The following is an 18,859-nucleotide window of genomic DNA, read 5'->3' on the forward strand; positions in this document are numbered from 1 at the left end:
GCCCCAATAGGCTAAACAATTCCCTTGATTTGTCGTTGGCGATTTCTTCATTGACACACGAACATACATCTGGGAGCGGAATACCATTTCAATGAAGAGTGTCAGCGATATCTTGGAGGATTTTGGCTATCGACATTTTCCATTGGATAATAAAAAAAAAAATTATGAAAAATTAAAGAAGAAACCAATTATTGGGCCAGGAATTGCGTTGCAAATCACAATCAGCTCAGCTCCGGCAAGACAAATCATTTTTTAATAAAAAGAGAAATAATTGTCCGAGCGGGCGTTTTACGGTTAAGCTATTAGTATGTTTATTAAGATTAATAAGGAGAAGAAGAAAAAATAAGTGAAATTCAAAAGAACTTTCTGAAATGCAAAAGCGTGTACATTATTATTATTATAATAAAAAAGAGAAAGAGAGAGAGAGAGAAGGAAGGAAAAGAGAAAAACATATAAAAATTTAAAATAAAAATACACATGTACCTCTCGCGACGAAAGTGTTGACGTGCAGCACGCGAAACGTGGGTATTACACATGCTCATTGAATTAGTTTGATTATTATAAAATTGTACATTTTCAAATTGGGGGAGATTGACAAATCTCACTAAGGCATGTGATTGGGGGGACCACTGACGAATTGAGACATTCGTGGGAGATTTTTTCACTTTATGAGAGGCAACAAAACGATTCTGAATATTTGAAAAAGGCACAGTACAGTTTTATGATAATAAAGAGACTGCGTAATCTCAATTCTTATTTTCTATAAACCCCAAACATACGAGGCGTACGCGTAAAAACACACCAACACATTTCTTTCTCTATTCTATTTTTGTGTAGTATTGACTAGATAGATTTCAGTATTTTACCCTGATTTACTGTAATACATATCTTCATTAGTGAGGGACGGTGCATCCCGGGAAAAAACTTTTTCGTTTTTCGAGAAGAAAAATTTTAAAATACAATTTTCCGCGCGATTTTCTCTCGGGAATCTGATTTTGTAGGTCATAATTGTCTCTTGCCACTCAAAAGTGGAAAATTGAATTTTTTTTAATCGACAAATCAACTTAACAATCTTCAGCGTATGGTTTTTCGAAATAGTTTTTTATTGAGAAGAGACATTTTGAAGAAGTCGTTATTTTCAACGGATCGATTGTATTTTCGGGAGTAAGTTAAAAGTGTTAATTGGAACGAGTGAATTTCCACAAATAATGGAAAATGAATCGAAACAGCATGGAAAAAATGCACCGATTCGAATTTTTGGGAGGAAGTACGCTGGCAGTTTCTGGATCCCTGAGAGGAGCCCTCTCAACTATAGAGTAAAAAAAGGCTAGGTAGATGCATGGGGACCATTAAACATCGTGTCAGTAATCACAAATGCAGTTTATACAGAATATTTGAGCAAGAAAAATTTTTTCTTCAGATATAAATAAAAATTTTGACCAACAAATAAATTAAAAAATGCATCTTCTCCCGAATTTTTCATAATTAAGGAGCAAAAATTTCAGATCATATTCAAAAAACCATTTCAGTAGCGAAGTGGTAAAACGGTTCAAGGCGACTTATCTCTTGGTTGAGTTTTTGAAGAATTTCTCCGAATCGAAAGGAGATAATGGAATTTTCGTAATAACCTTTTTTATAAACCAAATTGAGTGCTACAAAAAAGGTCTTGATAAAAATTCAACTATCTCCCTTAGATTCCGAGATATTCACTAAAAACTGGCCAATAGCCAAAATCTATTAAACCGTTTTACCACTTCGCTACTGATTTCGAAAAAAAATCCGTTGGGGATTTTTGTGAAGTTGATTTTTTTCAATTAAAAAAAATCGATTCTCTACTTTTGAGTGGCAAGAGATTATTACGACCTACAAAATCAGACTCCCGATGAAAAATCGCGAGGGCAACAATTTTTTTTTTCCCGGGGTGAGCCTTCCCTCAACATTTCGCGCTATCGTTTCGAGAACATTGGAGGTAAATACATAATCATGGAAATCTTCAATCTATTTTTTTCCTTCTACTTCGGACATTTTTTATTATTTAACTATGAATCACTCAGTTTCAAGAATTGAGAGTTGCTAGTAGGAGAGAATGGAGTAAAAGAAAATGGTGTCACTTTAAAGACCGAAAAACTAACGTGAAGATGAGAAAAAAAATTCTGCCGTTCTCAAAATTTGATCTGTTTTAGCCCATCCACCCCTAAATTCCCGTAACAAACCTATAAAAATCCAGCATCACCATAAGAATTCCACTCATCCCACTCAGTGTACAAGAAGAAAAAATGAATTTGCAACAAAATCAATAATTATTAAGAGAAAATGTGAAGAGAAGCGAGAGACATGACCGAATCGTTAGGAATTGTGCCTAGATATTCAAAGACATATTATATGGGATCAACGTCATCACTTTGTTGTAACGAAAGAAAGGAATCTATACAGAGGGTTTATACTATAAGCTTTTCACTGTCATTGCATTGTGTGCATCACTATACGGATAACGCGCATGAACTTATTCACTGTGCAATGAATTTGATTTGAAATGATGATTTAAAAAAATATAAAAGCCAAAATATGACAATCGAGCTCCGCGTGTTGGGTATAAGTGTGTCGCATAATTTATCAGATATCATAATCATTAATCGATGTAACAAGATTCAATCATTTGAATCTGAGCCATGTAATGCATTGTCCCTAGTCGTTGATCAACCATAGCTATGAAATATTTCAATCTCTTACTCTATATTTATTTCATAAATATTACATAATTATTGTACCTAATACAGTCTCTGTCTCAGTATCTATATCTATATGTTTCATGTTTTTCTCTATCCACCTACTGCTTTCATCTTTTTTTTCCTCGACTTGCGTTATATTTTCTCAATTAAATCTTCAGTGGAGTAACTCGTTCGAAACGACCAGCGCTGGCCTCTACTCCAACGGCTGTAGTGTTCACATTGAAAAGTTCAAGGAATAAACCTGAGCCTTTCCAGTACTTCGTGTGTACGCGTGCGCCTTAGAGCCACACATAACTGAAAATCTCATATGTTCGTTAATAATATAATAATATCACACGATATAATATAATATAAAGTAAATGAAAAAAAACACGTGAGGAGTAAAAGAAATGGAGTGAATGCAAGAGTTAAAAATATAGCGATTAAAAATATTATAAATTAATTGACAGCAAATATAGTTTATACGGATATTGAGTGGGAATTTCGAATTAGTAGTTCATATGCCGTAATAAAAGGGGGTGCACTTGAATTTATCAGATAATTAAATGCACGAGATAAATCGTGAATGATATCCGAATTCACCGAGTCTTAACGTTCCAACAGTCAATTTTTAATGAGAAAAGATAATTAATATATACGATGAAGGTTTAGAACATTTTCAATAATGCAGTCAGAATTTAAGAATTGTAACCGTGGGAAGATAATTATTTTTATAATGTGAAAAATAGTGGAAAAATTATCAACGCATTGAATAATTAAAATGTACAACGGACATACCGGTTTCCCCGTCTCACATTAATTTTCTTTCATTTTTAAATATTTCATTTTCACGATCTTTCTGAATTCATTATTTATCATTCATTTGACAAATGAAAACAATGCGATGCATGGTGGAGTTGTTTTTAGTTTATTTTTATATCTGTTTTCATCGATTCATTTGACTTTATCGATAACAGTTGAAAAAAATTGACATTAAAAAAAAGAGAAACACCTACACCCACACAAAAAAGCTCCCCATTGGTAGTGCAATTGGAAACAGAGCTATACTACGAGAATAGAATTAATGCATTATTGAAGTGAAGAAAACTGGAAAATGAAAAATATGCAGTCGTTCGAACGACAACTTGTAGATCGAGCATATTGATGAATGATTATGTGCGAATGAGTCATCAAGTTTATCACCTAATGAGAATGAAAAATATATATATAAACAATTAACGCCATAATTGTTGAATTTGAAGAGCAGATGTCAATTTGAAAATTAAAATGAAATCAATATTAAACACACTTAGGGACATAGCGTCAATTTACATTACTAAATAAATTGATTAAAACATAGCGACAATTGATATTAACGGTTAGTAGATAGATTGAAACGTTGAAGATTTTTGTGCCGACATCTTGGCGCCTCATACTTTAGTTACGGAAAATATGACTAGACACGAAACGTTAATTACAAGGAGGAAAAATTAATAAGAAGAGATGGATTTTTTTTCCTTTTGATGAAAGTGTATTTACGTATTGTTTTCAATGCAGGCGTTTCTGCTGCTTGCTGTTAGAAAAATGAAACAGCGTGTCGGTCGTGTTTGAAATAATAAATGAGAATAAAATACCGCCCAGTACAGATTATAAAATCATAAGTTGACTTAATATTATGTGCATAATATACAAAAATATATTACGGGTTCATATTGCAGATTAGTTTGAATTAGGATTAATGATGGAAAAGAGAATTTCATTATTTTTATTCATTTTCAGCCCCTCAGTGAATGACGACGGAGCTGGTAAAGAAAAAAAAGAATTTCGAGTCGATGATTGTAGAAAATAGAGAGAGCGTAATCCACGCGAAATGTTATGACTGTACTAGAATTAATATCACACATTATGCAAAATATCAATATTATCAAATGCATATTATAATTAGATTTATATATAATGCAGATAAATAAATCAATAATTGCGTGAATTGGAACAACAAAATGATTAAATGAATAATCTTGTGTTATTTAAATCTACAACATGCATCTGATAGTAGAGACGTAAAAAGAAGCAAAGAGAATTATTACTAGGAAAAAAATCGTCAGTTTAATATCCACGATTTAGTAGAAATTATTCCAATTGTTAGACAGAAACTATTTCGGAACATGTAGAATAAGGATTTTAAGGAAACAATTAATGAGATTCACTTGCTTAATTGTAGAAAATGGTCAATATTCTATTTTCAGTTCATGAGCCATTAATATTTTATATGTTACATTATGTGATTATGGTGATAGGTTAGAGAAAAAAAATTTGTTCACCTTAGTTTCATTTTTGTAAAAGGAAATAAAAGAAGAAGTATCATCAAGTTTCAAAGAAAATTGTATTGAAAAAAACAAACAAAGATAAAAATTTAATTACGTCGTATTCATCGAAATACAACTTCTGTTCGCACCATTCGTGATGAATTGAAAAATCGATGGCTTAGAAAAATTGAGTGATGGCAGGTATAATAATATAATGAACATGCGGATGAATGGATTCTCTATGGATCGATGAATATGACGAGTGTCCAATGAATGCAGACACAATGGCAACATCTCCCCTCATATTCTCCGTTCAGCTAATGTTTTAGCTGAGGTATTTTAAAATCCTCTGATGTATTTTAGGGGAGGGTGAGATAAAATGGACACTTCTGACATTTTTTTAAACGTTAGTGGCAAGCTGAAATGTTGATGAAGTTTATTAATTTTTTTCAGTGCAAAGAACAACTCTTTTTCTCTCTGATGAGCCTAAACTGAGCTGAATTGATAAATTTGTTTCTGAGTTATGAGTAATTTGAAAAAATTCTAATGTGTCCGTTTTACCCCAGCCTCCCCTACTCTTGTATGTGGCCCTGCATGAAACAGTGGAAAAATTTCAGAGTAAAACTTTTACACTGACCTTGCAGGATTGTGGTAAAGGCTGTACTATATAAACGTGAGCTCCATTGGGTCGACTTCCATTCGGCTTTTAAGGTTTACGTTACTGGTTTTTGTGACTGTTGAATTCGATACTCCTGACGCTTGCTAACATATCATTGTACATCATTATTGTTTTTCGTTGTTTTTTCTGATTCATCTATAGTCCAACTAAAATTTCTTTACCCCTGGGCGAATTGGACTCCCATTATTTTCATTGAAATCACGAATTTTTCGCGTTTTCAATGAAAATAACGGGAGTCCAATTTTCCAAAGGGAAAGGAGATTTTAGTCTGACTATATCTTCATTTATATCTCACCTGAGAAATCTCCGATCGTTCGAACTTTTCCTCCTCTGGAAATTCAGTATTTCTATCCACACGGAGAGAAATGTTCAGTAAAAATTACGGAACTCACAATTCACTCACTGATTACGAAATCGACTCAGACAATTTAAGTGACGGTATCGTAATTTTTGACAGGAGATTCGGATAAGAATTACGGAACGCTCCAGAAAAATTCCGCGACAGTTCCGTAAAATTTCCTACACCCACATTTTGCTCCGGAATTACGGAAAAGATACGTCATTTTTATTGAATATTTCTCTCCGTGCATCTGTACTATTTTTTTCCTGTCCGGCAGCATCATATGTAATCTCTCTTGTTCATTACTATTTCCGAAAATTCTCAACATTTCCTCTTCACTATTTCTCAATGCGGTTTCTGGCTTTTCAACTCTTGTCATTTTCGAGCTTCTGCAATTGCCTTGAGGTGCTCTCCACGTGCAGCAATAACATCCGGTGTATCATGTCTGTCTGCGGTATATTTTGCAGTCTGAATAACTCCAGAAGCATCTACAAAGCTGAATCCACAGAATACATAGAAATTTGGCGCCACACAAATGACTCATTTATTCATTTGTCCCTCGAGACAGTTTGTTACTTCGTGTAATTGGGAAAAACAGCCCTCTAAACAGCCTTTTTGGAATTTTTAAAGCGAGAAGATGTAATAAAACAAACGAAAACAAAAATAGAGTAATCAAGGAAGAGGTACTGAAATTCAGTGCCCACTTTTTGCAGTGATATGGGCTTCTATTATCAACATTCTATACAGTAACACTGATTTCATCTAATTGATTAAAAACAATGCAATTAATCGTGCGAGTATGAATAAATAGTTCATCTATCAACTTTTATGGTACATCCAGATATCATTCACCCTTTTTTAGCCCTGAAAATGAAAATTCGTAATCAACCCCGCAACAACTACGCTACAGCGTGGCTGTACACGTATGAAAAAATCGTATAGAANAAATACCCAAAAGACTGTAAAATCCAGGTTTAATCTAAGTAATGTGTAATAAGAAGACGTAATTGAATTAATATTGATTAATATATGAAAGTGTAAATAACCTAATGTATGGGTTTCAGCACTCTAAAACAATAAAAAATAAATAAAAAAAATAGAATAGCGCATAGAATTTCGATAGGATTTTTGTTCATGATATTCGGATATTTATACACGGATATTTTTTACACAAATTATTTTTTTACGATTGCTATGGGTTTGGTCAAACAAGTCTTACTTATGCCAAGAAAATAGTTTTTTGAAAACTGTCAAAAAAGGATTTTTTGTGCCAAACATGCAGAGAGTGCGCCGGAATGAAAAATTTTTGTCGCAAAAATAGATTTAGTAGTTAAAAAAAAATTGCATTTTCTGTACATGGAAGAAATGTCATTTCCAGCACTACTCCTTCGTTATGCGATAATCCCAGACGTATTTTGCTCCCGAAAAATCTTTGTTTTATGCGCAACAAGGGATAGTAGTTTTTCGTTTCGGCTGTCTAATAATCACAGACAAGAAGTGAACCCTTAAATGAAACAATAATAATGATATGATAGTAATCTTGTAATTTAGGGATAAAATATTTGTTGATAAATTTTCGTCTGTATGAGATATTTTCATCCTGAAAAGGCACCGTCTGGTGTGAATTATCCGCCTCTTGAGCCAAATATTTCGTTGCTGTCGAAAGCAGAATAATTATTCATGTTTGGGACTTTCAAATTCGAACCAAATAAATTCTTTTTTTCCAATTTTCAACTAGCGATTTTGTTGGCCCAAACAAGACTTGTTTGTTTTTCTCTCAGTGAATAGAAACGTTTCGTATGGAGTTGCGACATTTCTCTACGTTTTTCTCTGTGTTTAGACATCTTTCGTATGAAAACAAAAATTTATGTAAAAATAATTCGTATAGAAATGTCCGAATATCATATACGGAAATCCCATAGAATTTCTGTACGCAATCCGTATAGAAAATTTTTGTACGATTTCTTCATCCGTGTAATGACGCTCTTGGATCGCCAGGGGAATAAAATCATTTGTCGTTGATAAAGGTTTCAGCAATGATCACTGAGCCAACAATATCGAAAACAAGTTTTTCACCTAGGCGCGCCTAACGCTCACATTTCGATAGGCAAAGTAGTCACGTGCGTCGAACGATCGCGTGCGCCGCGTGAGTCGCGGAACACGTGCACGGCCTAGAGAACCTGACGCAATGCAATGGGTGCAAGAGCGCTCAGATATCTTTCCATCGCGGCGTGAACTTCATCGATCATGACGTCAATGGGTTATTGAGTTAAAAGTGGAGGACTATGGGTAACAGTCGACATTTTTAACGGTAATTCCCATACTCACGAGAGGTTCAGCGTAATTTAATAATTTTATGATTTATTTTAATTTTATAATTTAATCCAGTGTAATTTTTGTCTATTGATCATGAAATGTTCAAGAAATGCGCAGAATAGCTCCGGAATTTTCGATTAGAATCGACGAAAAATAAATAGAATTTGTTTTTAAAATAAGTTGAACGAATTTTCTTCTTCAAATGTATTTAGATAAATATCCCGGAGTTGAGAGGAGATCGAAATTTCCGATTGAATCCAATTTTCTATTCAATTAAGTAAACTAATTTTGTTTTTTCATTTCTATATGAATTGTTCTCTTCAGCTAAAAAAAAATACTCGCAAAATTCATGTCCCAGAATTCTCATAGAAAGAATCAAAATGGAATAACATATGAAGAAAAATCGACATTCATTGACAAAATAAAATTACTCATCGAATTTCAATAGAATTGAAATAAAATGTCCAAGAGAAATCGCTAGAATTTTTAAATTAAATTTTGCCATAAACTTTATCTTTATTTATTCTACCATTAACTTCTCGATTTATCAAATCCCTGAATGAATCAAAACAGAATGGCATATAGAGGAAAACCCACATCTATTCCCAAAATAAAATTGCTCATAGTATTTCCAGAGAATTGAAATAAAATGTCCAAGAAAAATCGCTAGAATTTTTAAATTAAATTTTTTCATAAACTTTATCATTATTTATTTCACCCTTAACTTCTCGATTTATCAAGTCCCTGAATGAATCAAAACAGAATGGCATATAAAAGAAAACCCATATCTATTCCCAAAATAAAATTGCTCATATAATTTCAATAGAATTGAAATAAAATGTCCAAGAGAAATCGCTAGAATTTTTAAATTAAATTTTGCCATAAACATTATCCTTATTTATTCTACCATTAACTTCTCGATTTATCAAATCCCTGAATGAATCAAAACAGAATGGCATATAGAGGAAAACCCACATCTATTCCCAAAATAAAATTGCTCATAGTATTTCCAGAGAATTGAAATAAAATGTCCAAGAAAAATCGCTAGAATTTTTAAATTAAATTTTTTCATAAACTTTATCATTATTTATTTCACCCTTAACTTCTCGATTTATCAAGTCCCTAAATGAATCAAAACAGAATGGCATATAAAAGAAAACCCATATCTATTCCCAAAATAAAATTGCTCATATAATTTCAATAGAATTGAAATAAAATGTCCAAGAGAAATCGCTAGAATTTTTAAATTAAATTTTGCCATAAACATTATCCTTATTTATTCTACCATTAACTTCTCGATTTATCAAATCCCTGAATGAATCAAAACAGAATGGCATATAGAGGAAAACCCACATCTATTCCCAAAATAAAATTGCTCATAGTATTTCCAGAGAATTGAAATAAAATGTCCAAGAAAAATCGCTAGAATTTTTAAATTAAATTTTTTCATAAACTTTATCATTATTTATTTCACCCTTAACTTCTCGATTTATCAAGTCCCTCGATTTGCGCAGGTATGATCGTACATTGCACACGTGAGTGCAACTGTGTCAGGGCCGTTCACGTGAACGGCCTACTAGACTCCCCCCGCCTGGTCCATGAATTCCCAGCGCGAAAAACTCCTTTTACCGCGAATCACGCGTCACGTCGTCCACCACCGATTCGGCGGAGCCCTCGTATCCTTTCAAATCCTTTCTCCCCCGCTACCCCATGGACGATTGTTCGAATTGAACCAATGCGCAAAGTCACCATTGCCAAACCCAATTTTACAGCGAAGAGACCACCGCTGCATTCAGTACATCGCGGGGATCCCGCGAGTTCAGTCGCCTGAGTCCGACGGTCGAGTGCATTTTATTCGACTCCTCAAGTCTTCGACGATCGTCTCTAATCGTCTCTCATTTACAGATTCTCAGTGACCCAACTCTCCACAATGCTGGAATGCGAAAAAATTTCCGAAACATTCTCGACTTTGCCCCCAGATAAACTCAATTTCGAGTCCCTAGTCATCGAGGAAAATTCCGAAGATTCTAATTGTTGGCGGGATGAGGTGCTCAAGGACTTGAGGAAACTTCAGAGATTGCGGGTAGAGGATTCATCGAAAATTTCAGCCGATGGTATTAAAGAAAATTTATTAATTTAGGTATTGAGTCGGGAAATTGAAGATGAATTTGTTTTTTTATGTTCAGTTTTTGCTGAATGTCTTTAAACTTAGGGGAGATGACAAAAAATTAAAATTTCAGTAGTAATTCTTAGGAAATTAACATTGAATTCGATTTGAGGGAAAAAAGTATCATTTCTAATTCCAGTGGAAGTTCAGGAGGATTCCAAATTTTTTAGCAACAGAAAGCCGAGAATTCCCGAACTTACTATATTATGTATTGCTGTTAAAAAAAATATATCGAAACATATCGCAAATTATTTTAAAAAATTCTCAAGAATTTCATAAGATAAAATGGATTAATTTTTTACGTTCAGATTTTGCTTAATATTTTAAATTTAGTGGAGATAATGACAAGAAATTGAAGTTTCAGTAGTAATTTTCAGCGAATGAACATGGAATTCGTTTTAGAGTGAAAAATCTAATCTCAAATATAATTCCAAATTTCATTGGAAATTCAAGCGAATTCCAAACTTTTTAACACCAGAAACGCAAAAATTCCCAAACTTACTATATTTATTATTATTATTATTATTACTATATTTATTATTATTATTATAAAAAATATATCAACATATATTTATGTTTTATATATATATATTTTTTTTTATTATATATTTTTATATGATTATAACAAATAAATCAACGAACCAACGGATTCCGTTTTACAACTCGATAGTTCCATAAAACTGAAACTATTGGTGCTCTAAAAAAAATCCTGAATTCTAGATCTCGCGAAGATAATTAAGGAGGGCTACAGCCTCCGCGAGTTATGCCTATCCTATTCACAACTGACCGAGGACCTCCTGCGGGTGATAGCGCGGGAAAATGTGTCCCTACAGACGATGCGAATCGAGGCGCATTCAGACACGAAGCCCCTCGCGAGGATTAGCGACACAGCGTGGACCGCTCTACAAACCCATTCACCCAATTTGAATCTCGTTATGTAAGCGATACTAATCAATAAGTACTGAGGACGTGCCATAAAAATAAAAAATTCAATAGAGATTTCCAATGCTTTCTCTAAACAATTCTAGAAAAAAAATCAATCCCAATGTCCATTCATTGTGTTTATTGCTTAGTTTACATTATTTTATTATTTGAATACTATTCATCAACATTTATTAAAACTATTATTATCCATTATTCATTATTACAGATTTTATTATTTTAATTATTAAAATTCGTTAAAAAGTGTCAATAAATGTTGATTTTTCAACAGAAATTTTTGGGTATAAATTTTCCAAATGTGTCCGCTTTATTTTATCTGTTTCTCGTAATAAAATCCAAGAGAAAAAACATCTATTGAAATAATATTGAATATAATTTATGCAAGCAGTAACAGAATTTTAAAAAGTCTAACAAAATTCGAATAGAATTCCTCAGAGAAAGCATTCATTTCCTTCATTAAATTTTTCACGCATAATTATAATCAATCATGTTTAAGGACTTGTTACCTCGAGGACGACGAGGACTACGAGGTAGTCCTCGCACCCCCGATAACCCACTTGTACCTGGGGGGATCTCCCTCGTCCCACGTCATCCGCAGAGTCAGTGAGAACTGCCCTCGATTAGTGGAACTGGTGATTAATTCCTGCAGCTCAGGAGTCATCGACAATGAGTTGCTGACCACGGCGAGGGACTGCCCCGAATTATCTGCGATAGGACTCGGTGATTGCGAAGTTACGTAAGTCATTATGGGCCCTGAACGTATCATTAAGGATGATGTTTTTTTTTTCGTATTCAGCTGCTCAGCACTCGTGCAATTCGCGAAAATCTGTAAGCAACGGCTCCAGATTCTGTACGTGTGGGAAACGTCTCTCATCGAGGATGAGAATTTCGATGTTGCCGATGCTGTGTCCAGCGTGTCCTCGTCACTGGGGAGATCGTGGACACCGGAGTATGTGCCACCTTGGTGAAGATGCAGTGGAATGCATTTTTCGAATGGAAACATTATATTCGTCGAATTTGAAATTTCCGATTTTTTTCAGGATAACTAATTTTGGCATCGGGGGTTCGAATGCTATTTTTAGTATGTGTATTTGTGTGGGTGTGATCGATTGTTTTTCAACGATAATTTTAAAATAGTACATTAGAGTACAAGGGCACAAATTTCGTTTTCAACGAATGTGTAGTTTACAGGCCGAGCCGAAGGCGAGGTCTGTACACACATTCGTTGAAAACGAAATTTATTACCGAGTGCTCTATAATATTTTATGTCAAGTCGTGCAGAAGTCGAGTTTTGAGCAAGCTGCGCGAAGCGCAGCGTGCGATAAACTCGACTTATTGCACGGCGCGACATAAAATAATTATAAATTAATATAACTAATCCGGTATGGTCTAGTAGTTAGGATTGTAAATTAATCCAATTGTAATTTAAAATATTCTTCCCAATGCCATCTTGACCGGGTTTGCATCGTTTGTTGGTTAATCTGTTGTTTTAATATTAGTTTCAGAAATTTATTGTGAAACCAATATTCAGAGGAAGGGAAAAAATTTTTAAGTTGGGACAATGCTGAATGCAATGAATCATTAAATTCAATTTAAGGATATCCAGGTACTTGGCTATTTTTTCTCCAGCGAAATGCTTTTATATTTTGTAGTCTGAAAAAATTAGAAAGTTTACTTTTGAAGAAAGATTGATGGAGTAATTTATGAACAATCAATTTTCCACCATAAAAATCATTTGTTCGGAATTGTAAAACATTTATTCATTTTGTTATGAATGTTTTTATCCCATTTAGAGTGCATTCCATTTGGCATGCATTCATTTTTTTTCCATCTGAATATATCCTTTGAACATTCCTTCTTTTCTCTCGTTTTTTGTGTTGACATATTTAATTTTCTATCGTTCCATTTTATTTTAATAAACACCTTTTTATTAATACCCACGCGTCATATAAAAAATAAGGTTTCCGGAAGCTTAAACAATTTCAATTATTTATTTATGAACAACGAATGTTTAAAAAAATAATAATTCCATGGAAAATGCAATTTGAATGACGCTGAATTCTCATGATTTTTGTCTGTACCAAACTGAAAAAAATACTTGGATATCCTTAAAATACATTCGGAAGCAAACTGCAGATTTATTAGTAAAAATATATTGACTGTTTCATGACAAAGGTAATTTTCCTTTTTTTACCGATTTCCATTCCAATTTCAGAAGCTTTCCGCACGTTCTCAAAAAAACCAAATTGACTGGAAAAATGAATAGATTTTAAACTACCTGAACAAATTCTTTCATTTTGTTCTGTAGAAATATTCTATTCAGAAGTAGACCTCGATAAAGTATTATTTGGAACAAATAAAAAGTATTTAATAGTCCAAATTGATGAATTTGGAGTAATCATCCGCCATAAAAACTATTTCTATTCGTTTTCACTTGAATAATTCCCAGCTCTGACGTTCACAAACACAAAATCACTTATCATTAAGGAAATATCTCATCAGTTCTCATAAACCACCCCACATTTATCATCAATAAACGTGTACAGATGCTGTATTATGTATGTACATAAAATTATTTACATACAAATCATGTTATTATTTACAAAATGATATTTGTACAGTTACCGTTACACCAGTGTCTAATGAATAATGAACTTCTCACAATTGAACTCCACCAATTATTGATGCCACACTCATGTTACTCCTCACAAGTCCCTCGTTAATTCTACTGATAATACTAGATTACTGTCGCAAGGCTCTCAGTCTTATGTACTAGCTGGTACATTGAAAAATTAACAACAAATGATTGTCCACGACCACAACTCAAATTATGTATAAATTTTTCATGTCGCGTGGAGCCTCAGAAGCGTAAAAAAACATCGACAAGTAGAAAAATTAATTAACAGAGAATGGAATACGTTGATAACACAATATTTGATACCAGCTTAGTCTGTTCTTTTATATTAGTAAAGCTTCAATCAAAAGTCGAAATTATTAGAACTAATGTCTTAATTGATCAATGAATAGAGATGGAGGACAGCGGATTCCACAGAAATATAATAATCATTCGAAGATAAACGAAATGGTTACATGAACATAATTATTAATTGTCACAGGTGCCCTGTTCCAACGTATTCGACGATTTTTTTTTTTGTAAAATAAGGCAGTACAATATCAAGACGGCTACCCTGCAGTGAGGCTGCTGCACGAAATTTTTTCATTCAAAAAATTGGGAAATGTGATGTTTAATAATAAATACGGGATACGTATTTTTTTTTATGCTGAAAAATGCGGAAGTTACTCGGGAAAATTGCAGGGGCCTTTATTTATCATTCTGATGAGTTTGCTAATTCAGTTTTAAATTACTAATTCAGTTGAAAAGTGTCCTTATGACGCAATTCTCAATCGATTGACTTGAATTTTCGCACTTTTTTAAATTTTTTTCTCGAAATTTCTACAGGTGAAAAGTCATAAAAAATATTTCAATTAAAGTACATAGTGAATCATTGAAGTATGATTTTTTTCAATTCGTTTTATGATTTTTCTCGTTATATTCTGAATAAAACACTCGAAAAATTTGAAAAAAAATTCCTTCAATGATGTATGATGCAGTTGAATGTTACTATTTTTTAAATTTATCACCTTTACCAATTTTGAGAAAAAAATTCAAAAACTCAAAAAATTGTAATAAAAAAAAATAGCATTTTTAACAGAATATTCGTATGAACAGATGAAAAGACCTCATGCAGAACCCCAATAAAGCCGTGAAACAAATTCAAAAAAATTTATCGAGTCATCAAGACCCTCTCACTACCCCCATCGATGTAGTTATTAAATCGTGATGTTTTATTGAATACATCAGTCAGTCTGTCTTCAGCTTTCACAAATGACTTGTGAAACTGATGAATCTCTAGAAAAGAGCCTGTCACGGCCTTGTGCGACTCGACAGAAATTGTTATCGCTGGGATGGAGAACGAAAAATTTTTAAATATCAATCTGGTAGGTCTATGGATACGATAGGCACGACTGGCTTCATTAGATCGATCTTCTTTATGTGTTTCTCGCCTTTTTCGGATACCATCGGCTCGGATGGGGGCTGATCGCGGTCTGTTCGTGATTGATAAGAGATGTTTCCGTATTCCTGGAGGAGGGGACAGAGACCGAGGAGGAAATGACAAAAGTCTTTTCGCAGTCCAAACCACCCTGAGAAATAAAATCGTTGAATTGATTAATTTGGTTTGATTTGGTGAATTTAAGTGATTGATAATTCAGTGGGAAAATGGTGAGTTGTTGTTTTCCTTTTTTGCCATTTGTGCAAATATTCAAAAACGTCAGAGTTAAAAATCATAAATTCCCTATTCTTTAAAACATTCGCTTCTTAAATATGAATGATAAAAAATGTTTAAACTTCCTAGTAAAATTATAAATATGACCAAATTTATTTAGATTTTGAAAATATTATTTTTGAGGTAGAAAGTTCTTTATGAATGACTTGTAAAAAAAAGTCTTTATATTCAAAAGTTGAAAATTTTCAAATATGCTATAATTTCTAGTCAAATTGTCGACTTTCTAATTTTTTTCAATCAACAAAAATACTCTCTAACGATTAAAAATGAAATTTACACCTTCAGAATTTAATTAATGATTCAAGTTTTGAATTTGTAATTCTCTTGAGTGAAAACTCCAATGTTTCAACGCAAAACAAACGTTTTAAAAAAAAAAGAAAATGGCAAGTATACTTAGGCATCTCCAAGAATAATTTCATAATTATGATTTTTGCTTACATCTATTTCCGCCTTTAGCACCGAACGACATCAATATGAGCGTCACATGCGAGAGGAGAAGGGGTGCAGCGACTGTAGTATAGTTGAACGAAGTGTCTCCATCCAATTTGTTCGCTAGCAGTACCTGCAAATATAAAAAAAAAACAAGTGGGAAATTACTTTAGTATTCATATTGTCCAAACATTACCTTCATTTGAAAATAAAAATGATTGAATTCCATCGGTTCATTAGCGAACAATTAGAGAATAACTTGGTCACAGACACACATACGGACAGGGTCTAAAAATAGTATTTTCAAACGTTTTGGATCTTAACGGCTTAATCTAAACCAAAAACTGCAAAACTTAAATTTGAAAAATTTCCACTCGAAGGCAAAATGAACAAAAACGCTTCCCTAGGCAAAATGAACAGATAAAAAGTGTTTTTCGACATGATACTGACTTGAAAGACTAGTATTGGAACGACGAGAAATGTGTAAGCCAGAGCTGAATTCAGAGATGTCCTCCTGACTCGAGCATTGACCTGGGGTGCCCTGAGGAGAACTGCTGCGAAGACAATGGTGTAGAGCACAGCAACGAGGGAGAGACAGAGGAGAGCCCAGAGCGGTACAAATACCACCTCCCAACTCCAGCCTATGAAACCGTCCAGGCGAAGGGCGAGGAAGATGAATTGGAGAACATTGACCGCGCAGAAGAGCTCTAGCTCGAAGGAACGATCGTGTTTCACAGCCCAAATGCAGACCTGTGGCAAAATGTAAATGGAGAATATAGCATTCTTGATGATAATTTGTTGATAAAGGTTTTTGTGGGGGGGCATTGACGAGAGAACTCACTTAGAATTTACTATTTCAGTTTTAACATAAAAAATAAGAAAAATAACTAAACGAAAATTTGCATTTTTTTCGTAATTTCTGCAGATAAAAAATCTGAAAAATTGGTCGAGTCACTGATTCAATAAACATTTTTCATCATTATATTCAGAATAAATTGTTTGAATAATCTGAGAAACGCCGACGTCAATGATTTATGACGCAGTTAAACTTCAAATTATAATTTTTTATGATTTCTGACTTCAGCCAATTTCGATAAAATGGATACTCACAGCAATAGAGACGATTGATATGAAAATCAAAGGTATGAATACAAGTATCCACAGGTGTCTCTCGGACTCGAGTTTATCGCACACCAAAAGTTCGAACATGAGTAGAATGAGATGTAGAGCCAATGTAATCAGCATGGCCTTGTAGTGGACATATGCATCGCCCTCGAGCCTGGCGTGTGGATGTTTCAGCCACACGTAACTTCCCACAGTGGCCCCCAGAATCACCATGCCCTTCCAAAACCATATTGGGCTGAATATCGACCAGTAACTCCACTCGATGTATCCGTCGAGACGAAGGGCGAAGAGAATGGTGAATATCATGAGACATGTGTGCACTAGAAATTTACTGCAACAAAAATTTGCAAGTTTTTAAAAATTTGTTAGTTATCAAATTAAGTTTTATTAAATCAAGTTTTATTTTTATATTTAAACGCAAATTTGTTAGTCATTAAACGTGGATGTATTCATCAGAAAAATCGCAATTTCAACGAACAAGAATTGATAATTCACTGGAAAGAAAATTGTGATAAATATTTTCATGCTAATGAAAGTGTTATCATCAACACTAGATAATTGTGATTTGAATTTTTGCACTGCAATTCTCATTCTCATCATCATCTGCTTACAAACGAAATCAGCAGGTGAAGTGGTGAAACAGAATAATTCAACTTCACTTGAAGATCATCTGTCGAGGAATACCTCTGAATCTAAAAAAGATATAAAAATTCACGTGAAGGCTTTTTTGTAGAACAGAGTGAGATCTGCAAAAAAGATTTTCACAAAAAAATCATCATTTCCCCTAGATGCCCAGATATACCCAAAGTACTCCGGAGTAAAATCGACTGTTCCTATTTCACTCATTCAATAAATTAGCGAAGATTGAAATCTTAGAAGTGTAGACTATAAAAATTCACATAAAAACTTTTTTTGTAGAATAAAATCAACGAATTATTATAAATATTAACGAACATAAACTGGAAATTCACTGGAAATTCCAAATGTAAATCAATCAAAAATCAAATCACGTCAATCTACTTGAATGGCAACGTGTGTACGACCTCTCCACGATTTACACCTGTGACGAATCCCCACTGGAGCTAAAATCCCGATAAAAAGCTCCACTCCAACATCTCCAGCAATTGAATCATGAAAAACGATCTACCGCCCGCAAAATCAAGCATAAATCCATGAACAATAAATTACCTCGGATTGAAGTCTTGGAAGAGTGTCTGCAGATTCATGATTACAACCCAGATACGCAGAGGTTGGCTCACCGATGTCTAGGCTAATCCTCTCTTAATTCGATTAATTCACTAGTCCTTCGATTTAATTAGCGACTCAACACCCGACCCATATCCTCATTATTTACGATTAATCCTGCTCAATTAGTGAGCGAATTCGCGAGATATTGTTACATCTGACCCAGAAAAATAAAAAATATTTATATTAGTGTTCGTCCCCCTCTGCCCCCCACGAAAAATCGTGCAGCTGCGGCACTGGGGGATTTCCGTTTCGC

The 18,859-nt window shown here is 33.7% G+C and overlaps 2 protein-coding genes across 4 annotated transcripts; one reads left to right on the forward strand and one right to left on the reverse strand.

Moving 5' to 3' along the window:
• The first annotated feature begins 8,284 nt into the window (after positions 1 to 8,284).
• On the forward strand, positions 8,285 to 12,660 carry LOC107041159 (F-box/LRR-repeat protein 21). 3 transcript variants are annotated; one of them, XM_015261568.1, is made up of 5 exons: positions 8,285 to 8,344; positions 10,255 to 10,463; positions 11,237 to 11,453; positions 11,955 to 12,178; positions 12,255 to 12,660. In XM_015261568.1, exons 2-5 carry the CDS (start codon positions 10,280 to 10,282, stop codon positions 12,593 to 12,595), a joined length of 966 nt encoding a protein of 321 aa, XP_015117054.1. In that variant the 5' UTR covers positions 8,285 to 8,344; positions 10,255 to 10,279; the 3' UTR covers positions 12,596 to 12,660. The 3 variants fall into 3 exon arrangements, with proteins under 3 accessions (XP_015117054.1, XP_015117053.1, XP_015117055.1); XM_015261567.1 differs by lacking the exon at positions 8,285 to 8,344 and adding an exon at positions 10,160 to 10,188; XM_015261569.1 differs by lacking the exon at positions 8,285 to 8,344 and having other exon boundaries at positions 10,163 to 10,463; positions 11,955 to 12,194; positions 12,255 to 12,513.
• A 1,303-nt stretch (positions 12,661 to 13,963) lies between these two features.
• On the reverse strand, positions 13,964 to 18,805 carry LOC107041142 (transmembrane protein 185A). The gene is made up of 5 exons (XM_015261548.1): positions 18,547 to 18,805; positions 17,344 to 17,689; positions 16,684 to 16,983; positions 16,243 to 16,366; positions 13,964 to 15,661 (listed from the first exon to the last, which is right to left on the reverse strand). The coding sequence occupies exons 1-5, from the start codon at positions 18,582 to 18,584 to the stop codon at positions 15,450 to 15,452; spliced, it is 1,020 nt and encodes a 339-aa protein (XP_015117034.1). The 5' UTR covers positions 18,585 to 18,805; the 3' UTR covers positions 13,964 to 15,449.
• Positions 18,806 to 18,859: the final 54 nt, after the last annotated feature.

Source organism: Diachasma alloeum, unplaced genomic scaffold (genome assembly GCF_001412515.2).
Source record: "Diachasma alloeum isolate Michigan unplaced genomic scaffold, Dall2.0 Dall_scaffold_00358, whole genome shotgun sequence".
Taxonomy (NCBI): domain Eukaryota; kingdom Metazoa; phylum Arthropoda; class Insecta; order Hymenoptera; family Braconidae; genus Diachasma; species Diachasma alloeum.